Below are 18080 nucleotides of genomic sequence, written 5' to 3'. Positions count from 1 at the left end.
AGAAAAAATATGTGCAAAAGAGCACAATATGCTTGATGTAGAAAGTGTGCACAAAGACACAAGGAGAACACTCACAAGGGCACAAAGGCACGGATACACATGCACAAAGGCATAAAAAATATCTCTTATTATTGAATCAACACAAAAGAGCTTTTAAAAAAAGCTTAAATGATACAAGAGGGGGGAACCCCTATATATAACAAAGAGAGGCCATGGAGGGGCTCCCAATATGATCGTTGGAGCCCCTCCAACGGTCATAATTAGGACCGTTGGAGGGCCCAACGATCATATCGTGTGGGCCCCTCCATGTGCTAAAAGCAAAGAAAAAAAATAAGTAAAAATAAAAAAAACGAAAATTGCATACATATTCTTTAAATAAGAATATGCGTAAAATGAAGTGAAAAGACTGGTTTACCCTTATTAGGTATATATATATATATATATATATATGTAAAAGATATATATGTATATGTATCTATCTATTTATCTATATATATATATATATATATATATGTAAATATATATAAATGATACAATACAATTTAACACCCACCCCCCTCAAACTTAGGGTGACATAATCGAAAGTTTGCCAAGAAGAAAGTTAAATCTTGGAGAACACAACGCCTTGGTGAAGAAGTTTGCCAGTTGATATTCTGATGTTACATAAGAGAGATCTATAATTATTCTTAAGTATTCTCACGAACATACTGGCAGTCCATCTCAATATGCTTCGTACGCTCATGAAATGTATGATTTTTTGGCAATGTAGATTGCACTTTTATTATCACAACATAGTTTTATGGGCCCTTGAATGTGTATACTCATGTCTTCCAGCAATCTCCGAATCTAGACAATTTTCATGGTAGTGGTTGTCATGGATCGATACTCAGCTTCGGTAAATAAGAGAGACACTTTCTGTTGTTTCTTGCATCTCTAAAAAACCAAAGATTTTCCTAACGGTTATTTGGGTCACCTCCCCAATCAGAGTCAGTATAAGCAATTAAGTTTAATTCAGAAAAGAAAGATAGAAATACCCCCTTTGTTATGGTTCCCTTTATGTATTTGATAATTCGGAGAATGGCGTTCATATGTACTGTAGTAGGGGTATGTTGAAACTGACTAGCAACATGCATTGCATCAGAGATATCAAGTCTGGTAATGCTGAGATATGTTAATGATTTAACCAGTTGCCTGTAGGGGGTGGGATCTTTTAGAAGAATCCCATCATCAATCTTCATCTTCGATCCCACTATTTCAGGAGTTTCACAGACATTGTCATCAGTAATTCCTGATCTGTCAATAACCTTACAAGCAAGTTTAGTTTAAGACAAAAAAGACAAAAATAACCTTTGTGAGAAAAGGCAACCTCAATTCTCAAAAAATATGTCAAAAATCCCAAGTCTGACATTTCAAATTTTATTGTTAATGTGGATTTAATGCTCTTGATTCCTTTGGTATCATCACCTGTTATTAACATGTCATCAACATATAATAATAATATCACAATTTCTGCAACAGATTTCTTAACAAACAACGCAGTGTCAGTATAAGATGAGGAAAAACCATTTTCTAACATTACATTGTTAAATCTATCGTACCTAGCCTTGGGAGCTTGCTTTAAACCATAAAGAGCTTTTCGTAAATGAAGAATTTTTCCTTGAGGAATTTTCATACTTGGTGGAGCATCCATATAGACTTCTTCATTAAAATCCTCATTTAAAAAGGCATGTTTGACGTTCATTTGAAAAATATTCTATTTTTTAATTGAGGTGATGGTGATGAGAGATCTAACAGTGATCATATGTACTACTGGGGCAAATATCTCATCATAGTCAATTCCATATTCTTGACTATACCATTTTACTACTAAGCGAGCTTTATATCTCTCAAAAGATCCATCACTCTTGGTTTTGACTTTAAATACCTATCTGCATCCTATAGTTTTCTTTCCATTAGGGAGGTTTTGAAATTCTCATGTGTTAGTTTTCCTAAGAGCTTTAAGTTCATTGTCCATAGCTTCTTTCCATTCGACACATTTTTTGGCTTCCTCAAAGTTTTTGGGTTCGAAATATGAGTGAATGGCACAAAGGCAAGCTCTATATTTCGGTGAGAATGAATCAAAGGATACGAATCTAGAGGGAATTTTCCCTCTAGTTCTTTCAGTTCTCCTAGGATTTGTATCACATGAAGAGGTAGATTCACCAGGTTCACTATATTGTTCAATTGCACTTCTAAAAGTGCTTTTATCTCTATGTGTATAAGATAGGATCACTAGATGTCATTCCTTCTTGATGATAGCTGGAAGTTGTATTGGAATCATTGTTGTTTTCATCGAGTTCATTATCACTAATATCATTATATGTTAATTCTTCATCACTATCATCATTTCTAGATAATAAGTCAAATAGGAAGGAATAGTCTATATTTTCTTCACGAGGTTCATTTTTTTCAAAACCACTGTCATTTTTCAAAAAGGTCACATTCCTTGAGACATATAGTTTGTCATTTTTAATGTCATAACATTGAAACCCTTTTTTGTGTTTCGGAATATCCAAGAAAAACGCAAAGAATGGCTTTTGGAGAGAGTTTATCATTTTTGTCCGCAAGTACAAAACATTTACATCGAAAGATTCTTAACCTATTATAGTCAGGTTCTTTTTGATATAATATTTCAAAAAGAGAAATTTTGTTTAGATTTTTGGATGGAAGACGATTAATAAGATAATCAGATGTAAGAGTCGCCTTGGCCCATAATCTTTTTGGAATATTTTGAGATATGAGTAAGATTCTAATGGTTTCAATGATATGCCTATGCTTTCTTTCGGCCAAACCATTTTGTTGAGGGGTTTTAGGACACGATTTTTGGTGAACAATACCGTAGACTTCAAGATAACTCTTAAATTCATTAGAAAGATACTCACCTCCGGAGCCGGTCCTGAATATTTTTAGGTTGTCAAATCATCACATGACATAATTAAAACACGAAAATACTTCATGTTTGTGTTTAAAAAAATATATCAAACAATATCTAGAGTAGTCATCCACAAAGATTACATAATATGCAAAACCTCCTTTTGATATCACGGGTGTCGGACCCCAAACATACGAATGAACAATTTTAAAAGATTTAGTGGTAAACATGGATCTTTGTTCAAAAGGCACACTTCTCATTTTTCCAAGAATACAATCATTACAAGATAAAGTACTTTTACAAAGATTTTGACAAAATTTAGATAGGATAACTTGGTGATGTTTGGATGTCTAAGTCTTTTGTGCCAAATATTTATATCTTTATGTTGGACAACATTACAAAAAGGGTTTTTTGGTATTTGAAGAGAGTCCACATAGTATAAATATCCATTCCTAGAGCCTTCCCAAATCAACTTCCCGAACCGGCAATCGGGTATCAAGCATTTATAAGATGACAATTTTATATCACATCCATCGTCCGAGAGTTGAGAGCCAGAAAGTAAATTTAAATTCAATTTTGGTATAAATCTAATTTTAGGGATAAAGAAATTTGTCTTTCAAAGTTTTCAATACCTTTAATTTCAAGAGAAGTGTCATCCGCGGTTAAGACAAAAGATGGTGATGCATTTTTTGAGTATTCAAAAAGAGAAAAAATATTTAGAGACATGTGAAATGAGGCACCCGAGTCTAAGAGCCAAGAGGTCTCACTGGGAGGAGAAAAAGTAGACACGGCGGCTCTGAAAATGGCTCTCTTGAGAAGAGGTTGAAGTGCCTCCATAATTTGATTTAGAGAGAAAACTCCATTTGAAGATGAACTCTCTTCTTTTTGAGGTTGGGATGTAGTAGTCATGGCCAATAACTTCTTCCATTTGGAACATACCGGTTTGATGTGTCCCGGTTCTTTGCAAAAATGACATACAATTTTGTTATAATCCCTTCTTCCGCCTTGTCCACAATTAGCTCCTTGATTTTGATTTTTAAAATGAGGAGGTTGGTAGGTTCTCATGTTATTTCCCGGCCTAGAAACGGCATTTACTCCATTTTCTTCTTGATTGGAAGGCATTGCAAGAACACTTGGATTGTGCTTGTTTATGCCCATATGAGTTTCTTCCCCATTCAATTTGGTAATGACATCTTCAACAGAAGGAGAAGTGAATGAAGATAGGAAAGAAGATCTAATTTGCTCAAATTCGGGTCTTAGCCCATTCAAAAAAGTTAAAAAATTGATCTTCCTCTAATTGCTTGTGTCGAAAATCTATGGCTTCTCCACTGCATTTTGGTTCAAGCATGGCAAGCTTATCCCAAATAGAGAAGAGTTCGGCGAAATACTCTCTAATAATCATTTTACTTTGTAGAAGGGTCAAATCCCTTTTTTGAAGGTAGTATTTATGAGACAAGTCCCTTGAGGTATACATTTTTTCAAGGTATTCTCATGCTTGAGATACCTTCTTAAATTTTATAATGTTTGCGTTGATTCTAGTTTCAACGGATGAAAAAATCCATGATAGGATCTTGAAATTTTTCATTTCTCATTCCTCATGTCTTTTGCTATATTCTTCAAGAGCTTTGGTTCTCTCTTCTTCCTCAAGTATTGATTTCTCCTCTTTCCACCAAGGTGATTTTTGGCTCTGGTTCCGATATTGAGCCTTGGACATAACCCCAAAGCCCTTTTCCTTTGATACGGGCTTCCATGTTGCCGGCCCGAACATGATAGTTTGAACCATTAAGTTTAAAACCAAGAGAAAAATGGAAATCTTTTTCTCTCATTTGAGAAGAGAAGAGAGAGATAAAGATACGTACCACAATAAGTTTTTAGAGCTTACTTGTTGTGGTATACTTCTCACGAATTGTATTGTAAAGAGGTTTCCCCGCCAACCACCAAGAATGAGTTGAAGACACGACTTTCGAGGCACAAGATAATGTGAAGAACCACATAATATTCTTTCTTTAAGAACCTTGCTCTGATACCATGTGAAAAACTCTAGAGAGAAAAAATAGGGGCAAAAGAGCACAATATGCTTGATGTAGATAGCGTGCACAAAGACACAAGGAGAACACTCACAAGTGCACAAAGGCACGGATACACATGCACAAAGGCATAAAAAATATCTCTTATTATTGAATCAACACAAAAGAGCTTTTAGAAAAAGCTTAAATGATACAAGAGGGGAGAACCCCTATGTATAACAAAGGGAGGCCATGGAGGGGCTCCCAATATGATCGTTGGAGCCCCTCTAACTGTCATAATTAGGACCATTGGAGGGCCCAACGATCATATCGTGTGGGCCCCTCCATGTGCTAAAAGCAAAGGAAAAAAAAGGAAATAAGTAAAAATAAAAAAAAGGAAAATTACATACATATTCTTTAAATAAGAATATGCGTAAAATGAAGTGAAAATACTGATTTACCCTTATCGGGTATATATATATATATATATATGTATCTCTCTATATATTTATGTAAATATATATAAATGATACAATACAATTTAACAAGAACATCATGAATAATCGAAAAAAGATGTACCTGTTGGTTGAGTAACCGTATTTTCTGCTCCATGTATGGAATTAGATGCTTCGAGGACAAGTCTTGCAGGAGGTCCCTTATCTGATTGTCAGAAAATCATGTCACATACTACTTATGGAGGACATTTTATTACTTCCAATGCTAAAATCTAAATATAGTACGGTGATCACAGATAGTATGCAAGAAAAGTATCTTTTTTTATGCATGCATGTGTGCGCGATTTTTTTTTTTTGGTTGGGGGGAACCTTTCGATAGAAATTTGTTTGTTATATGTCTTGCATGTATGGATAAGAGAGGAAGCCTACCTTGTATGTTCTATTATTGGATTTATTATCTGCAAAATTTCCACATAGATTTATAAGAACTTATAAAGTCTATAAATAAAAGAATAAACAGTTAGGACCAGACAAACTACAGATTTATGGTATCATTCAATGAAGAACAAATGAAATATGCACTTGACTTTCAAATATTGGGTAAGTACTAAGTTGAATTAGAAGCTTTCAGCATTATTACAGTTGTTTTGTCCAAAATTTTCCTTTAAAACAAGTGTTTCTGAAGACCACATTAATTACTACTATCATGAATTTTGTTTTCTTCATGATTAGGTATGACATGATCAGACCAGTTGCAATCTCAAGAACACTATCTAATCAAACCTAAGTCCGTCCAGTATCCTGCTCGCCACTGGTTCCCTTGGGCGAGTGTGGGTAACTTAGGACCTGCTTATCTGCTCTAAACTATTGGATGTCACACCCAACTGGAGGAGCTCAACCCAATAGCATACACAGTGGAGAGAGAGGGGGTCGGGGACACCCTAGTTCCCCTTCTATTTGAGGACAAGGGTCTCCAATTCTGAAACTTTTCAGCCAAAATAACAATTCTCCTTCCTTAAATTATGAATCTCATTACAGTAGATATTTATGAACTTAACCCTAAGCCTAACTTGGACAGAAAGCAATCTAACCTTAAATTGAACATCAACTAACCCTAATGGATCTAAATGGATTTAGATTCAACTCAATGAAAAGTGAAAACCTAACTAGACACAACCAAACAAACAATGAACCCAAACTAAAATCACAATACCCATAAGACTCCAAACCCGAACCAAGACCGACAAACTTGGCCTAACTCCAACCCTATGCTAGATGAGCCATGGCAAGATACCTTTTCAATTATGCAAGATAAGACTTTTACTGGATGCGGCACTAAATTGAATGCAATAGAGAAAAAATGCACTACCTCATGAAAATATGTTTCCATGGCACAATTACACACATTTGCCTCATGATAGCACTAGCACATTCATTTGGTTGCACTGCAAATGATCAAGTTCTTAAGATACCAATGTCGTATGTATCGTACTGAATCGTACGATACGTATTGTTACTACAAGGAATATCGATACGATAGTTGTATCATATGTATCCTACGATACAGGCTCGTAACGTATTGTATTGTATGACACAGGGTCAACACACTTAAAAAAATGGCCGAATCATGATTTTTCAGTTATGGGTTTTAAAGACCTCTTGAGGGCCATGAGAGCAATTTGGGGGTCAATCCGTGCGCAAGGGAGAGGGCTTTTGCGGTTTGCTAAAGTAAAAGTGTATTTCCACCATTTTTTCACTCAAGAAAGTGGGTTAAGGTAAAAAATCACAAAGCTACCCTTCAAAAAAATTTTGTCTCGAGTGGCGCTGCCCCTGCAACCCCCCCAACTTACCGCAATCCGCAGAAATTAGAGATTTATATCAAGGTAGAAATGAGGTTGCACACTCCAACAAAAATGGCATCAGATGATCCGGCATGGCAATGGGGCACTCAAATAATAAGTGAAAACCGAATGAAAATTGAATACAACTATTGCCATAATATTTTTGTTTATATCGTATGAAAGTACGAGTCTTGTGGCATGTTCTTAATTGCAAGATATTTAATATTTTGCATTGTTCTTTTGATATAGTTGATGTTTGATGATGTCTTATGCAACTCATAGAGACATCAATGTTTCATATGTGATTGTATGGTTATATTTTGTGCAATTCATCATTGTTTCATGTGTTATGGATTTTTTAGAATTTTTGCTAGTTTTTTTATTTTTCATGATTTTTTTGAAATTTTTTACATTTTTTATTAAAAATTATGATTTTTTACAATACGATACATATCTTTTTTGGGGCCTGATCGATACGGGTAACGATACGATTTACAACCTTGTAAGATTACCATATTACTGGAATCATCATCTATTATTTATTTTGGCATTTCATGCACGTCACTTTAGTGGTGCATATGTTACTAGGGATTAGTGATTGAACAATAATAATGTAATAGTCCAATCAAGTGCATAGCCATATGTTAGGATATAATGAGCTCTTAGGTGCTTCAAATGTGCATAATACCAAACATTCTATATGAAATAATTTAAAAGCTAATAAAGACAGATATAATGTGCATGACTGTAACAACTCAAAAACCATAAAAACAATTATAACCTCATTGAGATCAGTGGCATTAAGGAAGCGACCAATATCATGACCACTTTGAGCATCATCTTCCTGTCACAATCACGCTAGCAATCATAATAAATAACAAAACTACCACATGAGCATGGAAATCCAAAAGCAGATGAACATAAAATTCCAAGTTTTACTTTAGAAGTCCAAGGTTTATTTTGGCACTCATCTCCTTCACCAAGGACCGAGTTAATGCACAGCAATTGACAGTTGTTTGGCCCAAAAGTGGCACTCATTTCTGCCAAAATCTCAGTTGCCCTTCAAGCCAAAAACAAGGGGAAAAAAATGTCAACCATTTTAATATTTAAATCTAATTTTTTTTCTTGCACAGATGCAGAATGAAATCTTTATCATGTTTGAAAGACAAATTTGACAAATACCTGATCAAATAAAGCACTTCTCACTAAAAGAACATTTGAAAAAGGCCATCCTACAGCTACATTTATTATAAACTACTTAATAAGAGACTGACAGTAAGGCCATATTGTTCCACATGCATAATATACTGTTATCAAACGACTTAAAGCATAATTACAGGTACAGCTGGGAAACAAAATAAGCAGCTCGCTGTTCAGCTTGGCGAGATGACCTACGAGCCAGCTGTTTAGGTATTTAAGCTAAGCATGAACAAGGGGAGCTCGACTCAGCTTGCGTAGGCTAGTTTTATTATATAGGGTTATTTGCAAATTAGCCTCCTCCTTTTCATCGATTTGCAAATTAGTCTCCCACCTTTTGTGCATTTGCAAATCAGTCACCGCCTTTCCTGCTGTTAGTGCATAATGATCCTCCCGTCAGCATACCGTCAATCTAACCATGGTTAGGTTATAACCATAGTTAAAAGCCACATGAAATAATGATCCTATTCCCACCCTAACCTTATTCTCCCATCTTCACCAAACCCTCTAACCCTCGCTCAGCCCCCTTCTCCCAACACCCTCACCCTCCTTCCGCACACCCAACACTCTGAATAGCATTCCGGCATAAATCTGGTGGCTTTCCAGTAGAAATCCTGTGGTAATCTGGTGGCTCTCAGGTGCCATTCTAGGCAGCACTCCAATGCATCTCAGGTGCACTTCTTCCCAACCCTCTTTTGATCCCATAACCCTCTTTTCACCCCTCTTTTGATGCCCTAACCCTTTTTTCACATAACCACCCTCAACTTGAGGGTCTCAAGCTTCCACTCGACCACCACTCTTATGTGTTAATGAACAGTGGCAATCTCTTGATGGTTCACAGAAACTTGTCCATTTACCTATCCTTGATGGTTTCCGTCAGAAATTACAACAGAGGTTAACCTCAGGCACTAATTTGCAAGAGTTAATAAAAAGGTGGGGACTAATTTGCAAATCGATGAAAAGGCGGGGACTAATTTGCAAAAGATCATTTTATATAATATATGTTTATATATTATATATTTTATAGATATAATTCTATTTTATATATACAATACACATTATATAAGTTTTATACATGTATTAAATTTTATATATTGTACATATACTACAAATATTTTATACATTATCAAATTCTAGAAAACACTTAAAAAGACAAAAAAAAATCCTTTAATAAAATGACCCAACTTGTGATCGGCTCATGGAGCTCAGATCAGCTTGTGACAAGCCGAGCCCAGGAATAGGTTTCCCTTTAATAAGCAGAGCTCCACTCATTTGGCTTGTTTACCAGCCCTAATTACAAGAAAGTATCTAATACAGTCCATGATCTTTGATCGAAGCATTTGTTTAATAAAAAGAAATATCTTTTAGGTGCCCATTGAAAATAAGATGAGAGAGAATCGTTTACGGTGGTTTGGACATATTCGGCGAAGGCCTAATGATGCTCCAGTTAGAAGGATGGAGAAATGGGGAAATATATTAGTTAAAAGAGGTCGGGGTAGGCCTAGGAAGACATGGATGGAGGTGATAGGAAATGATATGAATGCTTTGAACCTCACCGAGGACATGGCATTGGATAGAAATGATTGGAGGAGAAGGATTCATGTGGAAGACCCAAAATGATTTTCTTTTTTGGTTCATATCGCCGACCCCAATTGTTTTGGGATGAAGGCGTAGTTGTTGTTTGTTTTGTTTATCTTTTAGGTGCCACTAGAAGAGTTGACGGGATAAGAATGCCAGAAATACCTCCATCATGACAAGCAAAGAAATGAGTAAAATGAGAACAGAGAAAAAACACACAACAGAGGTGATAGAAAGGTCAAAAGCATAGTCACCAGTATCGTTCTCAGCAAGGTCTTTCTTGGGAGTTTTTCCAAAAAGTTGTTTTTCTCGAAAAAAAACTCAGGAAAATATTGAAAGTTTCAAATTTTGAAACAAATATAATGAATAATAAAATAGATAACAAATAATAAGTTTTATAGCATTTTCTTGCAAAAATATAAAGAAACAATTAGAAAAGTTTTTAAAATATAAAAGAAAAAAGTTACTTAAAACATATAAAAAAGATGTTTTTGAATATCTTGAGAAAATATCACGATATTTTCGGTTCAGAACTTCAGACGATATTTTGAAAATCTCGAGAAAATATCGGCTGACCTTGAAATACCAATAATATCGTGATATTTCCAAAATATCAGCGATATCGATGACTATGGTTAGAAGATAACAAAAAATATGAGAATGAGAGCGATAAAAATGACAGTTGAACAGAAAAAAGAGAAACAAAACATAAAAAAATAAAAATAAAACAGGAATGTTACAAGACAATAAGCAGCACCCCACAACTAATATTTCATGCAACACAACAATAAGACAGGAATTCTGGGGAAAATAGGGAAATAGTAATAATTCTCTTTCCAGTGCTAACATACACAAAAACCAAAAGCTTCATAAGCATTTAAAGAAACCCTAGAATTAGCCAACCAACAGAGATTTTGCAACAAGGTGATTTTGTACAAGAGAATGATGCAGAGGGAGCAAAAGAATAAATTATGAATTTTATCAATTTTATGGAAAAAATACCAATTTGTTAGATTGTATGTGACGGCTAATGTATGAGGTGATATAGCAAGTACATAGAGAGAAAGAAGAAAGAAAGATATGTTGAGCCTCAAAATTAATAACTGAAGAAACCCCATCAAACTTGGCAAACTCTGTTATTGCAAGACCACAGAAAGTTAGATTTGAGCTAACTTTTATGGAAGGTACCAATTTTTACATTCACTGCATAGATATCCTCAATCGAAACTCCAATGTGGAATTTGATCAATTTTGCAACTTTGCCATCTTTTCATTTCATAAGTTGCATAAAGAAAGAACCACTCTGAAAAGCGAAAAAGTGGCTAAGGAAATGCTCTGAAATTCAACTACAGCACTTAAGGATTATAAAAGACTCATTCTCCCAATGTTCATCTTCACCTATACATTGACCAAATGCAAGAAACAACACAAAACAAAAGCAGGCCCATTCTTCCTATTTGATTTAACAACCCCAAGTCCTAAGCTACAACTCAACGTACTTATCAAGCTGGAACTATTTCCTTTGTATTTTGAGTAAAGTCACCAGCATCGTTCTCGGCAATTTCTCGGGAGGTTTTTTTCAAAAAAAAATCTTGAAAAAACTTTGAGAAAATATCATAAGTTTTAAATTTTGAAAAAATATAACGAATAATAAAATATAAGAAATAATAGGTTTTATAGTATTTTCATGCAAAAATATAAATAAACAATTAGAAATGTTTTAAAAATATAAAAGAAACAAAAAAGGATCTTTTTGAAAATCTCAGGAAAATATCGTGATAATTTTGATGATGGTGATATTTTGAAAATCTTGGGAAAATATCAGCTGACCATACCGATAATAGCGTGCGATATTTTCAAAATATCAGCAATATCAATGACTATGATTTTGACCCAAGGTCTATATGTATGCTTTGTTGACCACATAACACAACGAATAAATATGAACTTTCAAGGATTCCTTAAAATTCTGCACCAGATCAATTTTTTTGAGAATTCTTGTTACCACCTATCTAGGTGGTAATGGGTATCCACACTGGAATGACCATAACTGCCTGCTTATTGAGAAAGTGTCAAGACTTTTTTATTTAGATAGGTGAAAGTGTCAAAACTTAGGGAATGGCAATTACTTTTCCCAACTTCACACAAAAAATTGAATTGTTGCATGGCAAAAGTTTTGGTTAGCGAGAATGTGTGTTGGATGTGTCCACACACCCCTTTAGAGCACATCATGTTGGAAACATCAATCTCTTCACATGGCCAACCTCAGTTATTAATAAGCAAGCTGGGAGAAAATGATTAAGAACCTTTATTTGCTAAATGACCTAAAAAAAACTCTACTCCAAAATTTTCTATGTTCCAACCCATAGGTCCAAAAATCAATTTCCATACCTAATGCTACTTAAACACGATCTTATCCTGTCTGTAAAGTAAGACAAATGACAACAAATAGAACAAAAAGGCAGTGGCACGCCCATATGTGTGTTTATATACCAAAGAAATAGAAAGAAACCTATATCTAGACCAATAGCAAGCCTGCCTAATGCCTGAGTACTGCCATAAAATGACCAAACACAAAATTCCATAGGAAAGCTATTCTGAACCAGGCCCAGACTATAAGCACTCACCAAAACAGATCATAATCCTAACACCAAGCCACATGTACTAGCAAAACAATCAAAAAGCCCAACAACAAAGTAACTAGCCTGAGGGAGTGCTTTGTCCAAAAGAGGTGCCTTTTCCTCAAAAAAGGATCCACCGATTTTATGGATCCCACATTGCTACCATGGGACAGTTTAGAACATGGGATTGACTTTCCTTGAGGAAAGTTGCCTTTGTTTCAACAGAACCCTTGATTTGTTTCTCACAAAACATGCTTCATGCACATGACGAAGAAAAAGAAAGACCCAACAACAACTTATCCCATCTCAGATGGTTCCTATATGATTAACCTGCAAATAATCAAGGTTTGTCAAACAACATGTAATCTGTCTTAGATTGCCCACATCAAAATCACAATTTAGATGGCATGGCCCACTATAAAATTTCAATTAGTAACCCATCCTCTTTTCCCCAACGATTCATCCTAACCATGAAAGAATTGCACGTAATTCACTTTATGGAATAAATACAGAAGATGATATTCACAATGAAGACATTCATCATTCAGTAACACTTGCTTTTCCACCAAGTTCCATAAGGTGCACCAACTACAATACACATTCACAACTAGAAGCGCACACGAACCAACTTGAGCCCAAGACTAGGCTTTTCAAGCTGATCAACATGGTGCTTCAAACACCAAGCTCAAACTCAGCTTCGTAATCTAGAGTCAGACTCAACTCAAAAAAGCAAAAAAAAATAAAAAATAAAAATAAAAAACTTTGACCTTCATAAGGAGAAGCATCAGACAGTTTGAAGTTTGAACCCATCACCTCTCCCTTGCAAAAAAAAAAAAACTTCACTACTCCACCAAGCACCTATTCTGTGTTATAATCAAAGTTTTTTAATATTTTAACAAGCTCAAATGAGCTTAAGTCTTCTAATGAGCTCGACTAATTTAATTAAATGAGCCTTTTGACCTAGCACAAGTTGGATCATTTATTAAATGAATATCTGCAAGTGAAGCTCAAGCTTTTAATCAAGTACACGCTTTCTGCTCACATGTATCTGCAACATAATTCAGAATAACCTTAGTTTCCTTGGACAACATTTTGCACTAAACACTCTTTATCCCATGCAAGTTAAAGCTAAAAAAAAATTCTCAACTATAAGAGGACTGGCTAATTATCCTTATGCATATCTATTGAGGTCAAACCATATATGTCCAAATACTTGTAATGGCCTAACTTATCTATAGTTCGTTAGTAAAAACTCAAAACTACCGTGAGTGAAGTGCTTAAAGTCAGACACAATGAATCTAAGCACTATATAGACTTGAAAAAAATATATCTAATGCAACACCCAGATCTATCAAAGTATCAAAGTTACAATAGTTGTGATTTAATAAACCATGATCATACAACCACAGCATGATAAAACTAATTGGATCCTTCAATTGATTTTGAAGCTTATAAGTTATAATCCAAATGTGGCATCTTCAGCACATGTGCCTTTTCTACCCTATGACTGAGTCAAAGTTAAATACTTATTCACACTATAAGAAGCACTCATACAACAAGATTCCCAATAGCAACTATACGTAAGTTCAATTAAATGGCAGATAAATATATCGGAAATGCTGATAATAGCAATCCATCCAGAGAACATTAAAAGCAATGGATTTTTTCACAAAAGGGAAAAAGAACAAAACAATACTTCTCAGTTGCCCCTTCTTGATTGTCATGTATCAACAAATAATACTTCAGAATCTTTGGATCCATTGCACCTTCATTAAGAAGAGAAGGCAACTGATCTGTGTTAAAAATGTCCACAAATCTATTGATGGGTTGATGATCTTTTGATGACACAACCAACAGGCCTGCACATTTAGTAGAACAAGTATGTTATAAGTGTAATCAACCTGCAAATGCATATTAATAGTAGGATAACATTATCTGGTAAAAACGCAACTTACAAGCGACTGGATGGTCAAAGGCTTCATGGTCTGAGAAGGATAGAGTATGCAATATCTCTTTGTTAAAGTCTTGAAACCATGATAAAATAGGTTCATAATTATCTACTGCAAACAAAGCACAAATAATTTATTAATTAGTGCAGCAGTGAAATAAAATGTGTTCCCAATTACTAAATCTCACTAAACCCTCATTTTTGCAGGTGTACGGGAAGAAGATGATAGAAAAGGAACTAGTTAAAAATCCATCCACAATTTCCAATTTATTTTCTCTCAATAACCATCAGAAGAAATCATTCATCATGAACATGAAGAAACAAGATATATAAAAATTAATTGTCACAAACCACCATTTCTTTTAAAACTTCAGATATATAACTGATAAAAGTGCATGCACTGTATGCTTTATACAGGAGATGTAAATAATCTTTCAGTAGATTAGAGCATACAGCAAAGACATGTACCAAACACAAGTCCACATTACTCAGGTCTTAATACAAGTTGCACATTATTTGAACACATGGCATCCATGTCCATATTTCCTTGTGCCAAGAGGTTCAAGACATGATCAGCCCCAACCATACAGGCAGTTAAGACATTGCAAAACACGGTATCTGTCCCAACTAGAGAGTCCCTATAAATTCTCCGAGTGATTCTAGATTCCTAAACTTTAGCCACACAGAAATGCAGAAATTTCGAAGCTAACAAGTATCTTACTGGTTGAATCAATTTCGTAATGTTTATACTCTCCTTGAAAATCACAGAGACCTTTCTCACTTGCATTCCTAGCTGCTTTTTTCATATGTTCTGCTGCAGACTGTTCAGTCAAAACAAAAGTGATTTAGTAAAAGATACTCAAGGTAACTTGTCCTTTTGCATCATAAAAGAAAAGTTGCTAGAAATTTTCATAACAAATTTACAGAAGACCAACAAAAGCAAGAGAGAGAGAGAGAGCACCTCAGCATTAGCTTGAAAAATATTTGAAGCATAAAATAACCGCAACTTGAACATTTGCAGCCGGTAAGGCTGATCGCTCGAAGTACGAACAGGCACTACATGGACAGCATCCGCAAAAATGAGCTCATGCGCCATTCAACAAAGTAAAAATCTTCCAGAAACGAAAAAAAAAAAACAAATCAAGAGAAGGTTTTCACCATCAATATTGTCGAAAGAACAATAGGGTTTAAGCATCTCAACAAGACTCAACTTGTTCTTCTGACACATTTCTTCCACGAGCGGAGTGCGAAGAACCATCACCACGGGGGTTATCTCTTCTAGCAGCATCTTGCCCAGAGGAGAATTGCTCACATCCATCCTATCTTCGTTGGGAGCGAACATCGTGCCTCCACGTAGACCACACTTGCACACTACTCAACGCCCAAACCAATTATCATCCGATCTAAGTGAGACCCTCCGAAGATATGACTCAAACCTTTGCATGAACAGAAGCATCAGAAACCCATCCTAACATGACCATAAACACCGAAAGAATATCACTATCTTTAGCCAAAGAATTATCTAATGCAGACCGGTGTATTTGCACGCAATACTGTGAAGCACAGACGACTACTCAAAAACTGGAATTTCATTTTCATAATGGATCCATTTTTCCAATCTAGCTTACATCATTCAATTCTTGAGAGTCTACAATCACCTCACGCATGCCTGACCACTCCATGGTTCTATGTGCGAGTGCGGGAGAATGCACGCATGTAGAAAAAAGCATAAACAATCGTAACTATCTCCGCATAAATTGTGCCGAGTATAAACAACCGTAACAAGTATGAAAAAGTTGTGCAAGTACAACCAAACGCATTGAACAACGCCCAATGTGAAGGATTCCAATTCCCCCAATACCCAAAGAAAGCAATCACATAGAGAACAAAGTAATTGGGGAACAGACTCACCTTCCAAGTAATTAAACCAAAACCCCCACAAAAATTTTGCAATGGAACTCCAAATCTCAGCAAGAAAATCGAGGGGAAGCAACCCGAAACCATAAAAAACAAGGAACCAGCCAACAGATGGGTGTACGCCCCAACGGACAAAAAAAGGATTTCGGAAGAAGCCAGAGAGGAAAACCCCTCCGCTTCCCCACTTTTTCTTTGAATTATTCGCGAAATCAAGCGAGTGAATCCCCGACGATTCCAGCCGGGAAATCGTCTTTGCGACGGGAATTGGCGCGAAGAAAAGTGCAGGAAAGCCCCGATCCCCGCCGGAATCGTTCGGGTGTTCAGGATTGCATCGAAGAATTGGGAAACATACCGGCAATATGGCCGGATAGCTCCTTGGCGCCGGAAAAACGATATTTTCGCCGGATCGCGTGAACCTGCCGCTCCCAAACGCGTATCTTCCGCGTCCGGAGGAGTTTGGGCACAGCGCTCTGAACTCTGAAAAGTCTTGCAGTCGACGCAAAGAAAATCTCACGATAAATTAACAAAAAAAAAAACGTTTTCGGGCAAATATCTGCATATGGTGATAATATCGAGATAAAAATCGATATCTTCAAAACAGGTTTTTTTTTTAATATTGCATTTTCGGGGATTATATCAACTTTTGAAAATCTGGCGATATAAGCCTGAAATTTTCCAAAGAAAGGGTGATATTTGTGAATGTGATGCATATGGATCGTATTCAATGCAAACTGTCTGTTTGAATCCGACGCATTGTTTTAGGATGGGTATACATACAGAGTAATGGGTCCATGCTAAACTCATTTGGTGCTAAACTGCATGTTAAAGGGCTTTTTCAGCTTTTCCTGTGGTTTTTATCCTTATAAATGTGTTGAACATTGTCTATTTACTGAGAATTCACATCTGGATCATGTATTTTCGATGAAAAAAAATGATGCTTGGAGCTTCAAAATTCTGTAAAGATTTTACACCATTGATTTTTTGAACTTTATAAAAATCCACCCATTGTGTTGGAATAAAACTCTTCAAGGACTGATCCCTATAAAATTAAGTACATAGATCACACATGTACCATTAGAATTTAAAAATAAAATAACAAAAAGCCTAAAAAACCTATTTAGCACGCGGTTTAGCACCGACTCATTACTCCCTCTCTCTCTCTCTTTCTTATATATATATATATATATATATATATATATATATATAACTGAACATACTAAGCCCCATTTCTAGTTTTGCCCTATAGGTTTTAAGTATTTTATAATAGATCTGAACCGTTAGATGTGTTCAGCGTGATGATTTAGTGGGAATAGACTCTTGGATTGTGTTTTTTCAACAAAAGAACATGATTTTATGAGCCTCCAAAATTTATACTTTCTTAGCCATTGATTTCTTGTCAGCAAAAAAACCTATATACAGGTCTGATTTCGGCGATCCAAAAGTTGGTTCCCACTAAACAAAACCTATAGATTACATTTACAGTGTAAGACATGAGAAAAAATACTTAAAACTATGATTTTTGAAGGGGCCTGATGAGACCTAACTAAAAATAACACTTAAGGAACGCATTACTCATATATATATATATAGAGAGAGAGAGAGAGAG

General features: G+C 35.5%; 1 protein-coding gene across 3 annotated transcripts in view; it reads right to left on the bottom strand.

The window, feature by feature from the left end:
* LOC149830485 (Tetratricopeptide repeat (TPR)-like superfamily protein) overlaps positions 1-16963 on the bottom strand; it is a 101305-nt gene extending 84342 nt beyond the window's left edge. Inside the window, exons 1-9 of one of the 3 annotated variants that reach the window (XM_090016550.1) lie at positions 16827-16963; positions 15716-15993; positions 15519-15613; positions 15279-15378; positions 14565-14669; positions 14306-14468; positions 8153-8273; positions 7995-8057; positions 5497-5577 (exon numbers count right to left, since the gene is read on the bottom strand). In XM_090016550.1, the coding sequence (XP_089872676.1) occupies positions 5497-5577; positions 7995-8057; positions 8153-8273; positions 14306-14468; positions 14565-14669; positions 15279-15378; positions 15519-15613; positions 15716-15899 (912 nt within the window). In that variant the 5' untranslated portion in view covers positions 15900-15993; positions 16827-16963. Of the gene's footprint in view, positions 1-5496; positions 5578-7994; positions 8058-8152; positions 8274-14305; positions 14469-14564; positions 14670-15278; positions 15379-15518; positions 15614-15715; positions 16001-16826 lie in introns of those variants that run through there. The other 2 variants (XM_090016552.1, XM_090016551.1) reach the window with 2 other exon arrangements.
* Between the last annotated feature and the right edge of the window lie 1117 nt (positions 16964-18080).

Source organism: Nuphar pumila, chromosome 8 (genome assembly GCF_984573655.1).
Source record: "Nuphar pumila chromosome 8, dmNupPumi1.hap1.1, whole genome shotgun sequence".
Lineage (NCBI taxonomy): Eukaryota > Viridiplantae > Streptophyta > Magnoliopsida > Nymphaeales > Nymphaeaceae > Nuphar > Nuphar pumila.
The sequence above is the reverse complement of the archived record's forward strand: the minus strand, read 5'-3'. Positions and strand labels throughout refer to the sequence as shown.